General features: G+C 42.8%; 1 protein-coding gene across 2 annotated transcripts; it reads left to right on the top strand.

Annotated features, from left to right (window-relative positions):
- The first annotated feature begins 120 nt into the window (after positions 1-120).
- Positions 121-17,987, top strand: DDX6 (DEAD-box helicase 6). 2 transcript variants are annotated; one of them, XM_039564780.1, is made up of 14 exons: positions 121-234; positions 2,208-2,671; positions 4,092-4,155; positions 4,619-4,723; positions 5,953-6,082; positions 6,573-6,719; positions 6,973-7,067; positions 7,599-7,721; positions 8,187-8,315; positions 8,645-8,761; positions 10,289-10,352; positions 11,235-11,336; positions 12,072-12,255; positions 13,683-17,987. In XM_039564780.1, the coding sequence occupies exons 2-13, from the start codon at positions 2,472-2,474 to the stop codon at positions 12,245-12,247; spliced, it is 1,452 nt and encodes a 483-aa protein (XP_039420714.1). In that variant the 5' UTR covers positions 121-234; positions 2,208-2,471; the 3' UTR covers positions 12,248-12,255; positions 13,683-17,987. The 2 variants fall into 2 exon arrangements, with proteins under 2 accessions (XP_039420714.1, XP_039420715.1); XM_039564781.1 differs by having other exon boundaries at positions 134-234; positions 12,072-12,251.
- The last annotated feature ends 773 nt before the right edge of the window (positions 17,988-18,760 follow it).

Genomic DNA, 18,760 nt, shown 5'->3' with positions numbered 1-18,760 from the left:
GCCGCGGTCACGTGGGCACCGCGCGCTGGGTGTGGCGTGACGCGTGGCGCGCGCCGAACGTGCGTACGTACGTACGTGGTGCGTGCGGGCCGGGGCGGTGCCGCCCGCCGGGAGGGGGAGGGCGCACGGGAGGAAGGAGGAAGCCGCCATCTTGGAGCGTCGAGTCGCCATAACAAGGCACCGGGGCAGCGAGAGGATTTTGTACCTGGGCGAGGGGGAGCGCGGCTGGTGGCGGTGAGGACGGGCCAGGGCGGGCACGGCTCTGTGTGGAGCAGGGCGAGGGGGCCGCTGCCGGCGGGCCGCGCCTCGCGGCCTGCGGCGGGAGCGCGGGCCTGAGCGGGGCCTGGCGGCGCCGCGGGCGGGGCGGGGGCGGCCAGGCCGGGCCGGGCCTGGGCGCACAGGGAGCGGCGGGGCCGGGGGACCGCGCGGGGCGGGGCCGGGAGGCGCTCGCTCCCCGCCGGCCCGGGCGGCAAGCGGCGGCTGCTCCATTGTTCGCGGGCGGGAGGTGTTGGTGTGGCGCAGCTGCGATCGGCGGGCGGCGCCGGGCCCACCGCTCGGCCGCGGGGCTCTGCAGTGCGGCCCCGGCGCGCCAGGCACATCGAGCACCTCGAGGGCTCCCTTTGTGCCAGGCCCAGCCGAGGGGAAGGGAAAGGTCCGGAGCTACTGCCCCGGCCGCCCGCCCGCGCCCGGAGAGCACAGATAGGCGACGGAGGCCCTTTTTTCTTCAGTCCGTCAGTTTGCGAAATGGTGGCGTCTCTTTTATCGGAACGGGGAGATTTGTTGGGTTCCATGAGGCTGTGCGTTATTTTTAACCTCTGTTCTTCTAAAGGATAGTTACGAGCGTGAGGGCATAAGGCACTGAGAGGTTTCATTTCCTACACTATTGGAGAACTTCTCGGCGTTGGTATTCGGGTCTCATTGGCGTCTCTGGTAACCTTCGTGACTCGTCTGGTTTTTAGGAAGTTAATGGTCAGGAGAAATCTCTTTTAGAAGATGCCTTGAAAGTTAACTAGCAGAAAATCCTAGTATCGCAAACTTTAGAATTTTGCTGTGAAGCCAGAATTGACACACTTGAAAGCAGCTGTGAAGTCTGAATTCCTTTTCCACTCTCTTGAATGCTCTTCAATGTGCCTTTTTATTCACTGGGAAAACATGCATTTTGTTGTGAATGCTGAGGTTAGGAAGCAGTAGTCGGCTGGTTTTTTTCTTTGTGTTTTCCCAAGATGCAGATGCTTTATGGTGAGAAAGCACAGGCAAGCCTACTTTTTGTTCCAAAAGATTTTGGACAAGGGACATTTTGTCTCCCTGGTACCATCGTAAGGAGTCTTTAGCTCTGGTCCATGCTTGCTTTGTGTAAGGGGCAGACTTCGTATTGTCTTTCCACAGTTTTGCAACCGTTCTGTTACATACAGAGTCGATATTAAGTCATGTGTATAAAATGTTAATCTTCTGAGCACAACATAAGTTGTCGCTGACAGCAGGAAGGTAAGGTCACAAGCAGGAAGCTGGATAACCAGCAGCGTTACTGCCTCAGTTCAAGCTCAGTCACTTCGACTCCAAGAGGCAGCTGCTCTCAGTTCAGCTTAATGGTGTTGTTTGGTCACTGTTCTGAATAGCCTTAAATCAATACCCGGTTGAAAACTGGGGATAAGCTGGTTGAGCTCGCGTTTTGGGTTGGAGGAGGGTAAGCTGTTGGTTTGGGTTTACATCATTTATATTTCCCTTTCAAACTGAACAGGGCAATCAGAGTAATGTAGGCGTTTTGTCAGTTCTAACTGGAATGTCCCCTTGATATTGTAGTCTTGCCTCCTGTCACAAACCTATGCGTAATATTATTGCTCAGCATTTTAGGGCTGGTTGGCTGCATCCCGGAAGTGGGTGAATTTGTGGGGGAATTGAAGAGCCATCAAAACAATTGATGCACTTAATGGTTACTTTATGGGAGGGGGCAGGTAGTGGAAGGTCTCTGTAGTACAACTGTTTAGGAGGTTTTCTTTGGTGGCTGAAGATGTTAGACAAAACTTTATGGAAAGGCAAAAAAAGTTTGATGCATGTCTTTATAATTATCACTGAGGAAACAAAAAAAGCAGGTACCCTTGTTGCACACTGCCTGGGAAGAAATTTTTCTTAAAATACAAAAGTAAACTGATGTGATTTATGTAGACAAAAATCCACATACTAATTGTTATTGTCTGCTTCTCTTTCAGATTGAAGCAAGTGAATTCTGATATAACTCAACTTCAATAGAGGGCTTTTTTTAAAAAAAAGTTGTTCCACAGTGCATCAGAGCAAGTTACTGCTTTACTTTTGAGTGACTTACAGGTGCTTGCCTGCATTGCAATAAAGGACTCATATATTGAGCAAGACTTATTTATCTCTTCATTTTGGAGAGTCTAATAAACTGTTATTACAGTTTCTGTACTGACTTTCAAAGTTTTGACGTCTAAAAAGACATCTTTAAAGATAAAAGCATGAGCACGGCCAGAACAGAGAACCCTGTTATAATGGGTCTATCCAGTCAGAATGGGCAGTTGAGAGGCCCTGTAAAACCCAGCGGGGGCCCCGGAGGTGGAGGCACACAAACTCAGCAACAGATGAACCAGCTGAAAAATGCCAACACAATCAATAATGGCACTCAACAGCAAGCACAGAGTATGACCACCGCTATAAAGTAAGTGTTTGTATCAGCTGCCACAAAAGGAATGTTTAGAAGTTATGTGTGGGAAAGCATTCTCGGGTTCCCATTTGGAAAATGTTGTATTCTGTTGTTTTGTGGTTAGAAGTGTCCTGTGATGTACGTTATGAAAAAAAAGCTGTATTTCCATGTGCAAGCTTCTCTGCAACAGTGATTGTTGTGAAAATCCAGTTTGATGCTGTGCTTTTCTGAGTGTGAGCTACGGTCAGAGGCAGCCCACGGAGCATTACAGTTCTGTGGTTTTTGCTTGTTGCAAGTGGTGCAAGAGGGAAGTAGAGGAGTGGGAAGGAACTGAATTGACATTTAAGACCAAGGAGGAAATGCCACCTGGTCTCAGTCTAGTTGTGTATGCTTTTCAGTTTGTTGCAGTTCTTTCTCATGGTGGGAAATGCTTTAAAGCCAGTTGTGTTTTGTGCTTGATCTGAAATAGTAGCACCTGATCTCCTCATTGTAATGTTCTGGCTTTAATTCATCAAAGCCTGAGCTGAGAGGATACAGTCCCACTGTGATACCTTGCTCCCATCCAGCTAGTTTTGGAAGTGTGCTGGTTGGGATTTCTGAAAGATGTAAAATACTAGGACAGTATGGTAATGTGTTGCTTTTCTTTTTTCTTTTATGGATCGTCCTCCCCCTGAACAGCATTGGCTTTTATTTTGTTAATTATTTGCGAAGGAAATGTCAGCTGTCCTCAGAGAGAGCGTGATGGAACACTCAGGTTCTTAAAATCTGCCTACCTTGCCCCCTCCCCCCTCTTTTTTTAATGAATTACATGGTTACTTTTATCAATGTCGTGAATTAAGCTCATCAAAATTCACGCGTAACTTCCTGGGGCCGGTGAAGAGAAGGACTTGCTCTCCTCTCTACAGTGGCTTTCAAGAGAGGATGGGTGTCTAAGTCTCACTGAGAGCAAATCACACTTGCTCAACAAGTGGAGTGATTGCTTAGTTAATTTTTTTACCAGAAGGTTTTTTTTTTTAACCTTTTCACATTCCTTGGAGATTAAGAATGGACGTTCCCTGGACAAGAGAATTTTTCTTATAAGTCATGAAGTAGTCTTGTGTGGATTTATTACAGCCAGTTTCTGTTATGTGACTAAGTCAATGCTCAGTTTTAAATCTGTTCTGCTATTTGATTCAGTGCCCTAAAAATGGGACTTAAATCATGACTGGATAAAGATTTCACAAATTTATTTGGCAGACAGCTGATTTTTGTCTGTTTACAGTTTCTGCCTGTTAAATCCTGCTTAGCTCAGAGAAGACTAGAGCTCATATGTGTAGGTGCTTTTAGCTTTGAGGAGGTGAAAATACTACATGTTTATCACTATATCTAAGAAAATAAAATGCAAAATCAAAATACTAATTATTTTTAAATCTGTTCTCATTTTATTTTGCTATAGACCTGGTGATGACTGGAAGAAGACTTTAAAACTCCCTCCAAAGGATTTGAGAATCAAAACTTCGGTAAGGATAATTGAACTGTAGGAATAAATATTAAATAAAACTTGTGGGAGGGCTTGCAGTGGTAAAACACTTGCCCTGAGCAAAGGCTAAAAAGTAGTTCAGCACCTACTGTTTAAATGAAGAATTAATTTGTTCTCCCAACTCTTCGTGAGCGATGCTTCTCTTGGAAAGCTCAAAAATGGAGTTCACCCTGGATATTGTCCTCTGTTGGTATTACAGCATGACACAGGCAGCGTCTGTGTTGTGCAAGGCAGATGGGGAGGTGTCGCTGTGTGCGCTCAGGAGCTGTGTTTGGTTCTGAGAAAGCCAGTGTTTCCCTTACTGCTGTAGGGTGTTGCACGGGTTAATGGGAACTTTTCCTGTAGTAATTTGTGGTCTTCCTGTACAGGCTATTTCAGACCAATATACAGCTTCAGCTTGTATGACCTAATCTTTGCGTGTGCTTTATTTTTTGATTATTCAGGACGTGACCTCCACAAAAGGAAATGAGTTTGAAGATTACTGTTTGAAACGGGAGTTGCTGATGGGAATTTTTGAAATGGGCTGGGAAAAACCATCTCCTATTCAGGTTGTTTGCAAACAGAGACTACTTAGATGCTGCTTTTAGTTTCTGTAAATGTATTGACATTGTTACGCCTAAATGTCCAATACTTATGCCATCATTGGGGAAAACCTGAAGCTGTGAACAAAAGAACTTGGTGTCCCTTGGGAAAGACAAGAATTTCTAACCCCCAGCTAAATGACTAAGTCATTCAATGAGTGACTTAATGATGGGGCTGCTTTACACTTCGGAGAAGTTAACTTGGATTTTCTTTTTCATGCTGGAGGTGTTAATTTGTTAATTCTCTGTTCAATACTGTCTTTCACATAAGTAGTCCCAGGGGTCTGTTCTATAAATTTTCCAGAAACCTGAGTTACCATTGGCTGTGTACCTTTAGTTGTTAAAAATATAATTATGGCTTTATCACAGTGGTGGCTCTTTTTATTGTAATCTTGTGGAAGAAGAGTAATGGGGATTGTGGGAGGGAGATTAATATCTTAGCAAGTTTACTTTTCTGTACCTCCATCTTTCTTTTACTTCTAAGACTTGTTCTATTAAGAACTGTTCATGTGTAAACTTAAGGAGGGGGGTGGAAGGCTGAACTCTTTTAATTGGCCTTTCAGGTTTTATCACTGACACAGCTCTTTAAGCTACCTTGTCTCTTTAAGGCATGAGAAAACTATGGCTTGCTTTGTTCATAAACAGATTCACATGATGCCACCTTTCAAAAAGGCTGAGATTTCTTTAGATGTTGCTGAAAAAGGTAGTAAAATTAAAAATACACGAGGCCTGTGTTTGGATAGTAGAAGATTTTTTGAGAATCAGGAATATGGAAGTTGGAATCACATGGGCTGAGCTGGTTCTGATGTTAAGATGTAGGTGGGAATCTCCTTCCGTAGGAGGAGTTTGCTAGTGACTGTTATTGTCTCTTCACTTATTTTTTTTCCCATTTTTTCACTTTTTGCCTAATGTGTTAGTATGGCTTTACCTGTGGTACCTGATCCCTTTCCTATGATCAGGCAAGATAAGGACTTTTAAGTGGGATGTGTTGGGGAACTCTTTTACTGATGGGTTTAACTTCTTCCTGTTGTGAGTCTGTCATGCTTGTATTTGCAGGATAGTAATAATAGCAATGGTCACGAAACAGTCAAATTTCATGTGATACTGTTAGTGAGGGGAGTTAAATTTGGTCAGCCTCTTCAGTGAAGCATGGCTTATGATTAATTGCTCATGCACTGTCTGTCCTTGCATTTCAGGAGGAGAGCATCCCCATTGCTTTATCTGGTAGGGATATCTTGGCTAGAGCAAAAAATGGAACAGGCAAGAGTGGAGCCTACCTCATTCCTTTACTTGAACGGCTAGACTTAAAGAAGGACAATATACAAGGTCAGTTGAGGTGGATCTCACTTAGCTGCAGCCGGGCAATGGTGTCAGTCACTACATAAGAGACTTGAATCTAAAACTGGTTAATGAATTTGGGCAGTGTAGGTTATCTGCTTGTACTTCCAGAGAAAGCTAATGGGGAGTGGTGGAGGGGGGAGGTGGAATTTGCACAAAGTCCCACAGTTGCTTTCAAAAGCTTTAAATGGAAGAAGGTTTGTGCACTTTTCTGTCTTGCCCTGGAAAGTGGATGTGGAGTAATAAGTAGGTGTGGTGGCTGGGGTAGTTGTGCAAAGGGAGCATCAAGGGCTGGAGAATCCTTGCATGGAATTTGCCTTGTCAAGAGCAGTTCCTAGGTCTTTCTAGAACACCCAGAGTGGAATTCCTAAACTGTGCTTTTCATTATTTTACTTCATAAAGTCCCTGCCTCCTCTGAGGATGAATATTTAAGATAGAGTGTTACTAGTGACTCACAGTGATTTTTTTTAACTTTTAGCAATGGTGATCGTTCCCACCCGTGAACTAGCCCTGCAGGTCAGTCAAATCTGTATCCAAGTCAGCAAACACATGGGAGGTGCCAAAGTGATGGCAACAACAGGAGGAACCAATTTGCGAGATGACATAATGAGACTTGATGATACAGGTCAGTGCACTTCTGCTGTACAAGGGTTGCTGCTTCTTTGTGGCTTTTACGATGTGATCGTGGAATTTCTGCTTGTTACTGTTGCCTGTTACAGAGCAGACTACAATGTCTTGCTGTTCGTATACTGTTGCCATTCTTTCAAAATGTTCATATGAAACATGGCCATGAATGCTGGAAGGAAACACAGTGTTAATCACCTTAACCTTGTGGGGTTTTTGTGTTTCTCTTTTTTTTCTCTCTTCTAACCTTACAGTGCATGTGGTGATAGCTACCCCTGGGAGAATTCTCGATCTCATCAAGAAAGGAGTAGCAAAAGTTGAGCATGTCCAGATGATAGTATTGGATGAGGCAAGTTGCTTATGTTAAATGTTCTGGGATTTTAACACCAAGTTAAAGGAATGATGTGTCTCAGTGAGTGTCCTTTTGGTGCACAGCAATGATTCAAACTTGCTTAGAGACACTGTAAGGTCTCCTCCATTTCTCAGTATTTTTGAGAAACTGTTTTGACAGTAGGATTTTTTTGCATGTAAATCTTTTAAGGAAACAGCCTAGGAAGATTTGCCTTTCCTGTCTTTGCTGATGCTGAAGAATAGAGTAACAGTCTATTCTGCAGCAAAGGAATGCATTTCATTTGTTTTCTGTTAATAATGAGTCAGCTGTGCTTACCACGTAATTGTATATGAAACTGATTTATGAACATCCAGTAGCGTACAGTCTTCTGAGTGAGGGAGAATATAGTTGTGTGAAAGCTCTTGGATGACTGGTAGGAACCCTGGTAACTGTTTTTTTTTTTTCCCTTCCCCCAAATGTGGAGCTACTGAAAGACTGAAATCTTACACCATTATTTTAACTTGCTGTTTATTACTTCTGTTGTTACAGGCAGATAAGTTGCTGTCTCAGGATTTTGTTCAAATAATGGAAGACATTATTCTCACGCTACCTAAAAACAGACAGATTTTGCTCTACTCAGCCACTTTTCCTTTGAGTGTGCAGAAGTTCATGGTGAGTTGAGATGTATCCATGTAGGTATGGTGATGGTGGTGACATCACACAGGAAGGGTGTGGATGAGTGGTGCATAGCTGTTAGTGCTTGGTTTTTTAAATACATCTAAACTTCACAGGTTTAATCTAAATCAGCCTAAGTCTAGAACAGAAGTTTGAAAGCAGTTTTTGACCTGCAGTTGCATTAATGGGAAGCTAGGTATGTGCAGTTTTTGCCTGTAAGGTGCTGGTTTCCACTTTGTGTATTAGTTATGTCATCTGTATGGATTTGCTTCTGGAGGCTGCTCCTGTTTGGCCTGCTCAGTCACCTTGGATTTATAAGTAATCATTTGTGAAAATTTACCCACTCTGTTTTCAGCATAGCATGAAGAGTGGCTAGGTAGTGCATCCTTGGTGCAGAGTGGGAGCTGCTTATGTTGTTTTGCACATAGATCTGTCTGCTTTATCAATATCTTTATTTTTCAGAATTCCCATTTGCAGAAACCCTATGAGATTAATCTGATGGAGGAGCTGACCTTGAAGGGAGTTACTCAGTACTATGCCTATGTCACTGAGCGTCAGAAAGTGCACTGCCTCAATACGCTCTTTTCCAGGGTAAGGAGTAGGGCTGGGTCGGGAGCATATCAGAAGCTTTTTCCTTCTTGGAACCAAGAACGAGACTGAGTGTTTCAAAGGCAGCTTAATGAAAATTTTTCTTTGTCAAAATGTGCTATATATCGAAGGTTAAAAATGTGTGCTTCTTGTCCTGCATCTCTGTGTTATAGAACTTTCTTATTTTTTTCCCTTTCTCTACAAAAATACGTCTGATGTGAATTACCAGCAGCATACCTGCTGTGCTTTCTTTTTGGAAGGGATTTAGACATGTCTGGGATCCTTTGTTAGTAAAATGCTGCATTTACTGAGAACACTGTTTACTCATTCAGCTCCAGATTAACCAGTCCATCATTTTCTGCAACTCCTCTCAACGGGTTGAATTGCTAGCCAAAAAGATCTCCCAGCTGGGCTATTCCTGCTTCTATATCCATGCTAAAATGAGGCAGGTGAGTATGAAATCTACAGTGGTTTATTCCACACCACCCCAGGCTTTACTGAACAGCTGAATTAAGTCTCATGCTTGCTTTAAGTTTGCATGTTCTTCATAAACTGAAACATGTATTGCTTTGCTCTAGGTTTGGTTTTAGTTACCTGCTGCCAGCCTCCATCCCCAGCCTTCCCCCAGCCCAGCCCTCTTTCCAGACTGTTCAATGTATGTGGCCAGTTGGTATTTGAGTACTTGAGGTCAGATTAATTAGTCCCAGTGTAAGCACAAACAGCAGCCAGAAGGCACAGTTCTTAGTGCTGCTGCCTTGCTTTGGGGAGCCAGGGTAGAGCACACAGGATAACACAGATGAGAAAAGGGGGCTGAATTAAAACAGGTGACAAAAAACCCCAATACATAGTCCAGTGAGTGCCCTGTGTGGCTTTGCAAACAGTGATCTTACACTGTGACTGCAGGGGAATCTGAGAAGTTGAGGAGGTGGGTTGGATCAAACCTCTTGGTGAAAGCTGTGGCTGGTATATGGTGACCAGACACTTGTGGCCTTGGTGTAGCTGGTGAAAAATGCCATTGCAGCTTTGCTGGTGCAGAGGTTTCTGTTAATTGTACGGTAGCTCACACTTCCTCTAGCTTCTCACTGTTAAAAGATGTCAGAAGGCTGAAGTGATGCATGTAGAACAGGAGTACTTTGAAACTTTTTAAAATTTTATATGTAAACTAGTCTAGATTGCTGCTCGTGCAATGATAGGTAATGCCAGTGTTTGCTGGGCCAGATGCAGAGCAGTAATTAATTGAGCAGAAACAGAAGTGGTGGTGTTACTGAGAACAGAGAGGTATGCAAGTGAGTTCTTCGAAGTCTGATTTTTGTATGCTTTTGATCAGTCAGTGGATGATCTTTTGGCAAAGTGCAGCTGTGTTTTTGCAGAATGCTTCAGCTTGTTCATTCCCTCTCTAAATTCCACTTAACAGTGATATTATTTAATCTTTGTGTGGCCCAGAGTGAGGTGTTTGTGAGAGGAGAGTCTTCACAGAAAACTGACTCATCCCACCCCTAATTCTGAATCAGTAGTGAAAAATGTTTCATACTGGAAAAGGAAGTTACTGCCAGCTTCAGTTTTTACGGGAATGAATAAAACATGGGAAATTTGGCAAGGGGGACTGGAGAACGACAACAGTCAAAATACCAGTTTAACTTCCTTGATGTGATTTCATGTAATTATAACTCTAGATAGTCCTTTTCTGAGATGGTTTTGATGCCATTTGCAGGAGGTTTTAAAATGCAGTCAGTTGATTGTCTTTGTCGAAAAGTGGGATCAAGACCCTCTAGAGTTAATTCTTCAGAATATATGGTGTAAGGAGTGCTAAAAATATATATACTGGCATCTTGTTTCAACTCAGCTGTTCTCTAATGAGAAGGAGGAGAAATTCACACGATTGAAGTTCAGTGTTAGTTACCTGAATATACCTGTAAGTACCAGCTGGTTGGACTTTGGTTTTTTGTTTCTCTTTGTGTATATGTGTGTATTTCCAGGAGCACCGCAATCGTGTATTCCATGATTTCCGAAATGGCTTGTGCCGCAATCTCGTTTGCACTGGTAAGAGTTCCTAAACATTTTCTTGTTTCTAAAGTTTGTGATAGGAAGCGCATTAGCACAGGTATCGTAGATCAATTAGCTGTAATAAACCAAAACAAGGTGTTTTGGTAACGTGTCTTTTTCAAGCCTGCATGTAGCAGGGTGCAGCACTCCTTTAGGCATGTGGAGTTTTGTCTTTTGTGAAGGTGCAGCTTGCCAACAAATCATTTTACTGCAATAGTGTTTTCTGTTTATTTTCACACATGAGGGTTCCCTGAGTTGTTGGGTTGTTAACTTTATGATCTATCAGTAGAACTGTGACTATGATCATGTGAAGTTTTGCTGATTCTTTCAAGTGTTTATAGCACATTTTTTCTAAATATTTTTGTAGTTTTGACTGGCCTGTGTATGATCCAAGTTCTTTGTTGCAGGCCTGTTTGGGCAGTACCTGACAGTGTCTGCTATCACTACATATGTCTGGGCCATCTTAACAAAAATCACTAGAAGCAGAATAGAAGTAGTTGAGGTAGTGGAACGTAGTTCAGGTCTCAAGTCTGTTGTGAGACTGGCAATGCACAATTGTGTGTGAAGAGATGCTTAAGAAGATCTGCTCCAAAATAGTGTATCATGGAAAAAACTAGCTTTGTGGTTATTTTTTCTGCGTAGATGTGCAGATCTGGTGGTTTTGGCTGTTGTTCTTAGGTTATTCGTGTTTATAATGTATACAGAGCGAGAGGAAGCTGTAACAGGATTGTGTGTAAACTGTCTTTGATACAAGGAAAGCTTGTATCTGGAAACTAGCACAAAGCAATCAGTTCATCACTGTTAATCTTTACACCCTAAATACTGTCAGCGTTAGAGCTCATTGAAATTAACTTTCTTGTGATCTGGATTGTCTTTCAGATCTGTTTACCCGAGGTATTGATATCCAGGCTGTGAATGTGGTGATAAACTTTGATTTCCCAAAGCTTGCAGAGACTTATCTTCATCGCATTGGCAGATCAGGTGAGAGGAACAACCTGGTTTAGGTGCAGCTTGGCGGATGACTGTGATGCTTTTTAGCCTTGAATTGGCTTTTGGTTTTTTATTACTATACTTGAGAATTACTTTAGGTAGCTTTGATTTTTCTGACAAATTTATTTTTGGGTGTCATCTCAGATGGCTATCCTCCCTGACGATATTATCTGAATAATATCAGCTAAGGGGCCGTTCTCTCGAAACTGGCCTGAACAATCTAATGAAAAAAAAAAGAGGCATATTTTGCTTTCATCTCAGGAGACTTACTATTGCCCCTGTGTGCAGTTTGGGAAAATTCTGTACTAAAATCTTAGCTTCCAGACTGTCTCAGGCCTAGAGATTTATGCTTTCTTCTGCATGTGTTCTGAGATATGTTTCTGCTGTCTGGAAATCAGCAAAATAGGCCCTGAAGAAGGGCAGTAAACAAAGGAACTCAGTGTAGTTGAACTTCGTAGTTCAGGCTTGTTCAAGAACTCTCGAAGACTTTCTGCTGGTAATTATCCTGGTGCTTTGGTCAGAGTCTTTTGAACCTCCTGAGTTTTCTTATTCCTACAGCACTGCGAAACTCCTTACCAAAAACTGATGTGAAAGGTGTAGAGACCTGTGACCAGATTTGTTTTTATCATCACAGAATGATACTAACTTCACAGTCTGCAGACTTTTTTTCTGTCAGCCCCTTCGTTAACTCAGTTCAGTTCAGGTGTGTTTTTGTTTTTTGTCAAGGTCGCTTTGGTCATCTTGGCCTGGCCATCAACTTGATCACCTATGACGATCGATTCAACCTGAAAAGTATTGAGGAGCAGTTGGGAACTGAAATTAAACCCATACCAAGCAACATCGACAAGAGCTTGTATGTGGCAGAATACCACAGTGAACCTGTAGAAGATGAGAAACAGTAAACATGTAGGTATGTAAGTGCCTTGCTGAATAGCAGTGTGTTGAATGACAGCAATGTCGTCGATGTGTCAGTGTTACCTCAGGGGAAGAGGGAAGCTGAGGTGATGAAAAAGCTCTGAATGTGAAAACAAGGGTTTGAAACAGAATGTCAGTGCAAGGAATTCCATGGATGTGCTGAAGGTGGGAGGGGAGGGATGAGTATTTTTTAGTTGTTTTAATTGAAATGCTGACCATATGCTAAGGACACAAAAAATGGGGAAAAGGGGGAGTGGGGAATGGTGCCTGGGAGAGGCCAGGATGGAGTACTAGTAGCCTAATGAATTCTTTCTATATTGCTAAGCTGAAATGAGAAATTGGTCAGGGGCAGAGAGGAAAGTAGTCCTCAGAAAGGTGAGGAGATAAAATGGATGGCTGTGAGAACAGAGCATCAATAGAAGAGTAACCACCTCACCAGGCAGAAGGGATCAGGTTCAAGTAAAAGGTGCTGCCTCTTTTGTGTCCTTTGGTTCATAGAATTCTTGGAAGTGAACTAAGTAGGGAGGGAAGCTGTAATTCATCTTTGGTGCCACTTGAGGTCGTCTGCGTAGTTGCAAAAGAAAATGAGGTTTCACTGTTGGAGGTTCATCTAAGTGCTCCCTTTCTGATAATTGTCTCAGGAAAAGCTGCTGAGTCGAGTCCTTCCTTTATAGGAAGATGACTTGCCCTGGACTGCAGTCAAGCTAAATGGCTGCAGGATGATGTTTGATCTGATGACCTTAGCTAAGATGTTGTTGTGCAAGATCCATCACCATACATTTTGGGCTGAAAATCATTCTTTTGTGTACTCTTCTCAGAGGTCATGAATTAGAAAGACAATACCAGTGAACCTGCTGAAATTCTTCTCAGATGACCAAAAATAAAAAAGTGGCTATAGAAGCAGACTGTTGGACAGCATTAAAACAAACCTATCGTTCCTTCTTTGAAATCATCCAAGGGTAACCCTAGATAGTCATACCCAGCTGTTCTGAAAGCTTCTGCTTTGCTGGTTGAACCTTCTCCATGTTTATAAGTAAATAGAATACAAAACAGGTGATGAATGTGGAACAGGTTCTTGGGTGACATTCCTAAGGGGAATGCTGTGACCTTGCCAGAGAACAGTTTGCTACTTCCTAAAATACAAGAAGCCAGGAGGTTTTGTAGGTACAGAAGGGCATTAGCAGCACCTCTTTCTACAAAGCTAAGGTTGGGATTGAGCTGTACAATGTGCCCTTTGCCTTTTGAGAGCTGTTACATAGTTAGTGTGAGTCATCACTTAACGTTCTGATTTTGTGTAGAACCGATTTAACTGTGGACGTTGTGGTTGTTTGTTTTGTTGGGGGTGTTTTTTTGGTGGGTTTGGTTTTTTTTGGTTTTTATTTTTTTCTTCTTGTTGTGTTGTTGTTGTTTTGTTTTTTTTAGGCTTTGATTACACATGCCAGAAGGTGAAGCCCTATGATCCCAATCTGTGACACATCGTTTCTTTGGGGATACCCTTCTCTTTGTGGGTTTTTCTTCATCTTTTCATTTCGGAACTATGAAGACTAAAGAGCTCGGCCTTTTTTTCTCTTTAAATTTGGCAGCAAGGAAGAAAGAAGATAAAAGGAGGAATGTCTTTTTGTTTTTCTACTTGTTTGCACTGTGTGCTGATTGAACATTAGTTGCACTAACTGCTGGTTTTAAATTTTGTTTTCTGTGGGAGGGAGGGACAGCAAGGGAAGAAGAGAAACCCTGAAAAGAGAAGAATCTTGATGAACACGAGCTTGTCTGCTATTTCAAATTCTTTAACCATTGACTGAGTGCATTTCAACTTCTCCCTGGTTACTCATCTGTTTTTTAAGCTAAAGAGCTTGTTACTTATTCGTGCAAAGTGCCTTATGCTATGAGACCATTCAGAATATCACCTTTCCGACACAGCCCAAGGAATCAACATCTGTTTTTGGTTTCAGGTCAAAGTTCCCCTCTCTTCCCCTTCTCCTCCTTCCCATGTACTCAAGCCCAGGGCTGGGAGGTGAAATGTATTGGTTATTGGTAATACTACTTTTCTCTTCAACTTTTTTTTTTTTTTTAATTTTTTTAATTTTTTTTTTTTTTTTTTAGTTGGAGGAGTTGATATGCATCTGCAGTTCACCCAAACTGTAAATATGTGTATTTAAAATGAAACCAACATAAAATCTGGGCTGATTAGGTGCAGCATCATAGCTCCAGAAGGAAAGAGTAGCCTGTGATCCTTTGCAGGAGCCATAAGAAAAGCCCTGTGCTCTAGCAGAACACTAAAGACTGGTTTCCATGAGTCTTCATCAGTAGTTATAGCACTTGATAGGTAGACTTGTTTCAGAGCCATGGCCCTCTTTCTTCTGGTGCAGTGTGTCCCATAGAAAATCAGATGTGTATATTGTACAAACTTTGTAAATACGATTTTTTTTTTTTTTTTCTGTTTGGGTTCATATATAACTTTTTCTTTTATGATGAAGGTTGCTGAGGTTAAAGGGATTAGACTGATTATGGGAGCAGCTAAAGATGAGAGGGGCTCAGTTTTCTGCAACACTAAACAGTGAGAAGTGCTCTGACCTCTGTGAAGTGCAGGCCACCACAAGTGTCCCTTGTCAGGATGGATTTGCTCTGGTGCTAGCAACAGTCCTGTACCGCTCGCATGGAAGAGATCACTTGTGGGGGCTGCAAGGCCTCCAAATCCATAGCTCAGCCTTTTGGGAGATGCTCTTCGATTTCCCCCTTAGAAACTTCAGGAACTTGACAAGCTCTGAAGGAGTCCATGACCTGTGTTCCATCATGGTGAGGGAAATTCAGTGGGTGTTGCTGAGCAGTATATGCTTAAGGTGTGGATTTGGGTTTGAGAGACCATAAAAAAACCAATTTACATGCATAAACTGACAGTTCTGGAGTTTTGTGGAATTGATTCACTTCCTGCAGCACTGCATTTTCTGCCCAGAGTGGCCTCTGTGCAGAACTGTGAGCAGGTAAGGGCAAACCCCTGCTAACGTCAGAAGCTGCAGGAAGCTGCTTGCCATCTATTCTGGTTTGCCATGAGTTGCTCTCTGTCATTTTGCATTGTATATTGCTGAAAAGTGCTTTCTGGTCAAGTAGTGTTGCTTTAAATTGTGCCCCTCCCAACATGCTTGATGTTTGGCCTGATCTACAGGCAAAAGGAGTGAGACAAATCAAAAAATTACTCTTTCTAAAATCCCTTTTAGCCTGTTAACCACCACTGTCAGGAGGCACCTGGATGAATGCAATCCCTTTTGCTCATTTATCGCATATACAGATGCTGCACTCACACCACGCTTGCTTACCTTTGAGGCAGGATTTAATTGTCTTAATTTCTCTCCATTTTGACCCTTTTTTGAATTGGAGTAAAATTGTTTGGAATCATAAGGTGGACTAGCCATCTGTTTCCTCGATGATCATAAATAGAAACCAGGTGCCTCCTGACAACAACTTTACAAGATTGAAAGGTTTTTGTGTTCAGGATGTTTTTCTTCTTTTTGTCAGCAGTGACTCCATAATTGTAGCAAATGCTGCACTAGAGTACAAACTCAAGAGCTTGGTCTCTGTGAGCCACATAGCTTACTGACTGGCAGGTACTAAATGTAAACAATTTTGGGGTGCTTTTTGGGGGTGGGGGGTGGGAGCTTATGGGTGGTAACTTCGACCAAAAGTAAAATCTTGCTCCTGTACTGCAGCCAGCTTATGATTTTTCCAGACAGAAGAGGGATAATGTCAATGCAACAAAGACATGAAAATGTAAATAAATTTTATATCTTACCCAGGGCATGCACATGTAACAAGAACAGGATAGCGATGTCAAGTCAGGTGTGTGTGCTCTGCTTGGATTTGTGGTAGGTTAGCCTGATGCCATGCATTGATGGTCCCTCTTGAAGCACAGAACTTTTGAAAGTATTACTTCAAAATTGGCCTCTCATTGAGGATTGGCACTTACTTAAACTATCGGGGGCACCATTTTTAGGTGGCTTCTTGTCAAGAAGGAAGCAGCCTATTTTTGGTGGTAGTAGGCTATCTCAAACAGATGCGATCTTGCAAATGGAAAGATGCTCCAGAAGACTAGGATAATCCTAGTTTTGTTTTTGTGGGGTTTTTTTTGTTTGTTTTTGTTTTTTGGGGGCTTTTGTTTTTTATTATTTTGGTTTGGGGTTTTCTTGGTTGTTTTGTTCCCTACCCAAGAGTTAGGAGTGTGTATAAATCTTGGCTTCCTGAGATTTCTTGTGAGCTCCAGTTTTTGCTGGTCACCAGCCTTTACAGATGGATTAGTCGGAGCCTTCAGTGATGAGCCCTAGGTCAAATACTTCTCTGGCAAAGTTGATGTGAATGAGAACCTGATGTGTTCTGCATTTTATTTTTTTGTTGGAAGTCTAGAAGTGTCACTCCAGGAATTTGAGAAATGGAGCTTCACAGCTGGGTGAGGTGGCTGTGAAGAAGGTGATAGAATCTTCAGCCACTCGAGAGAACTTACAGGCCATTCTCTGGGTGTCCACTGTCAGGTGGGCACTGCAGTGGCTGGAGGCCTTTTCCCAAAGGGGGAGGGGGGTGGGTTGGTCTCAAATAGGTGTTTCAGTTTCCAGAATGAGATGGGAGCATCTTTCCTTGCCCTCTGTGACTGTTTTTGTGGGTAAGAACAGGGAAGCTCAACATGAACTCATGTTGTTTATATGGTGGTATCAAATCATCTCATTCTGATCTTCTGTTTATTTTTATTTGGGATGGGGGGAGGGTGTCTGCTCCAAGGATTTAAAAATGCTTCACTTTTTTCTTACGAATGACTGATAGGACAAACCTGAGCAGATGGCTATCTTGCCTCAGTTTCTGTAAGAGAGGTTACAGAGCTGTCATGCCACATCTCTTCAGCTGCTGTTGTGGTGGTTCTTGCCCTGATGCTGAACTTTGTAGTGCTGCTGGGGCTGACTGGTCATTGCTTCTTGAGAACAAAGTGAATTTTGTTCCCAGAGACTCCAGCAGTGCAGCTGCTATGGTAGAGGTTGGGCAATTCTAGTCCCTGCAGGGAGTTTTCTGTTTGCTGTGAACTTCTGGTCCATCCTTTTTGAATCACAGTTTACCTTTGTAATCAGCCAGGTCTCTGGACCAAAGAGCATGCACCTGAACTTCACAAGAAGGCTTTGGCAGATTATCCTGTAGGCTTTGCTCAGTTCATTGTTGTGTTGCTAAAATGCCTGTGCGTGGAAGCATTGTTAAATTCTGCTGTAGACAAGTTAGGGAGGGGGGGAGGGGAGGGTGAGGGAGGCAGGGATGTGTTTATTAAGATACAGCCTTGCTGTATTTTAACCAGTAATTTTGGGGAAGGGGTGTCAGGAGAAGAAAATAGTCACTGTTCCCCTTATTGAAAGAAACTGGAACTTTTATTTCAAGAAAAGAAATTATTTGCAATTCAAGTGGAGTGTCATAATCCAGTAGACCCTACACAAGGGGTTGATATTCTTACTGTTAACCAGCAAAAAATATGATCTAGTCCTTCAAAACAGTCAAGGGAGGGAGGGAAAATTGGCTTTCTGTTAAATTGGCAATTGGCAAACTCCAGTGGAGCTCAGATTTTGTTGAGAATGCGTTTTCTCTGGCTTTGTATGTGTTGCAGCACTGACTTGTGACGAGCTTCATGAGTTGCGAGTGCGAAAAAGATGAATGGTAAAATCCTGATTTTTGTTGATTAAACTCAATAAAAGCTCCCTGGAACTCCCATTTGTTCTGTTTATTTCTTTTAACTGTGCTGAGTGAAAAGCGTGCTGATGTCCTTATAGAGACTCATGGTCTGCATTGGATGCAGAGAAAAGCCTCAAGAAAAGGAGGCACGTGGTAAATGGAAAGGTGCTCTCCTGTGTCTGTGAGAGGCATCCTTTTTCTGCACAGACCTTCCATGTGGCAGCTGTTCTTCGAGGGTCTAATGCTCCACACTCTTGTCTCCACTAGACTGGAAGATTGTGTGTAGCATCTGGCTGCAGTGCCAAGTTAGCCTCGACTTTGACAATGAGAGTTTCTGCAGATCTGCTGGGGCTGTGTCCTCAAGTTTTTCATCGAGTCATCCTGAGCTCTGCCTTGCTGGCTGCTTGAGCTGCAGAAGACCTCGTGGTTGGAATGAGTATTCTAAAGATGCCTTAAAAATCACCAGCAAAGGAGTTGGCAAAAGCAGGTTTAATGTAAAAGTGAAAGCAGGGTGAAGTTCAGGGGCAAGGTTCACTCCTGCTGTAGCCTAGACGGTTAAAGCACACAGAGTAAAAGCAGACTACACTCAATCTAAACCCAGAATTGTCTTTGTGGAGGCTGGGGGAGAAGGGGAAAAAGAGCAAGGATGGGAAAGGATGAGTTGAGTCATAAGGTTCAGAGTCGACCCCCTTGCTCAGCTGGGGCCTGGACATGACCAGTGGCTTTATGCCTAAACGTTTAACAGCAAATGTGACAGCATTTAATTGATAGCTTAAGTTTAAACAATCTAACAAAAGATTCAGACGGAATTT

The sequence above is a fragment of the Corvus cornix genome, chromosome 24 (assembly GCF_000738735.6).
Source record: "Corvus cornix cornix isolate S_Up_H32 chromosome 24, ASM73873v5, whole genome shotgun sequence".
NCBI classification, from domain to species: domain Eukaryota; kingdom Metazoa; phylum Chordata; class Aves; order Passeriformes; family Corvidae; genus Corvus; species Corvus cornix.
Note: the sequence above shows the minus strand (reverse complement) of the source record. Positions and strands in the feature narration are given on the sequence as shown.

Coding starts and splice junctions, on each gene's coding strand:
- DDX6 (XM_039564780.1), top strand. CDS start 2,472: ATGAGCACGGCCAGAACAGAGAACCCTGTTATAATGGGTCTATCCAGT. Junction 7,722..8,186: donor TGAGTGTGCAGAAGTTCATG/GTGAGTTGAGAT, acceptor TTTATTTTTCAG/AATTCCCATTTGCAGAAACC. Junction 10,353..11,234: donor CCGCAATCTCGTTTGCACTG/GTAAGAGTTCCT, acceptor ATTGTCTTTCAG/ATCTGTTTACCCGAGGTATT.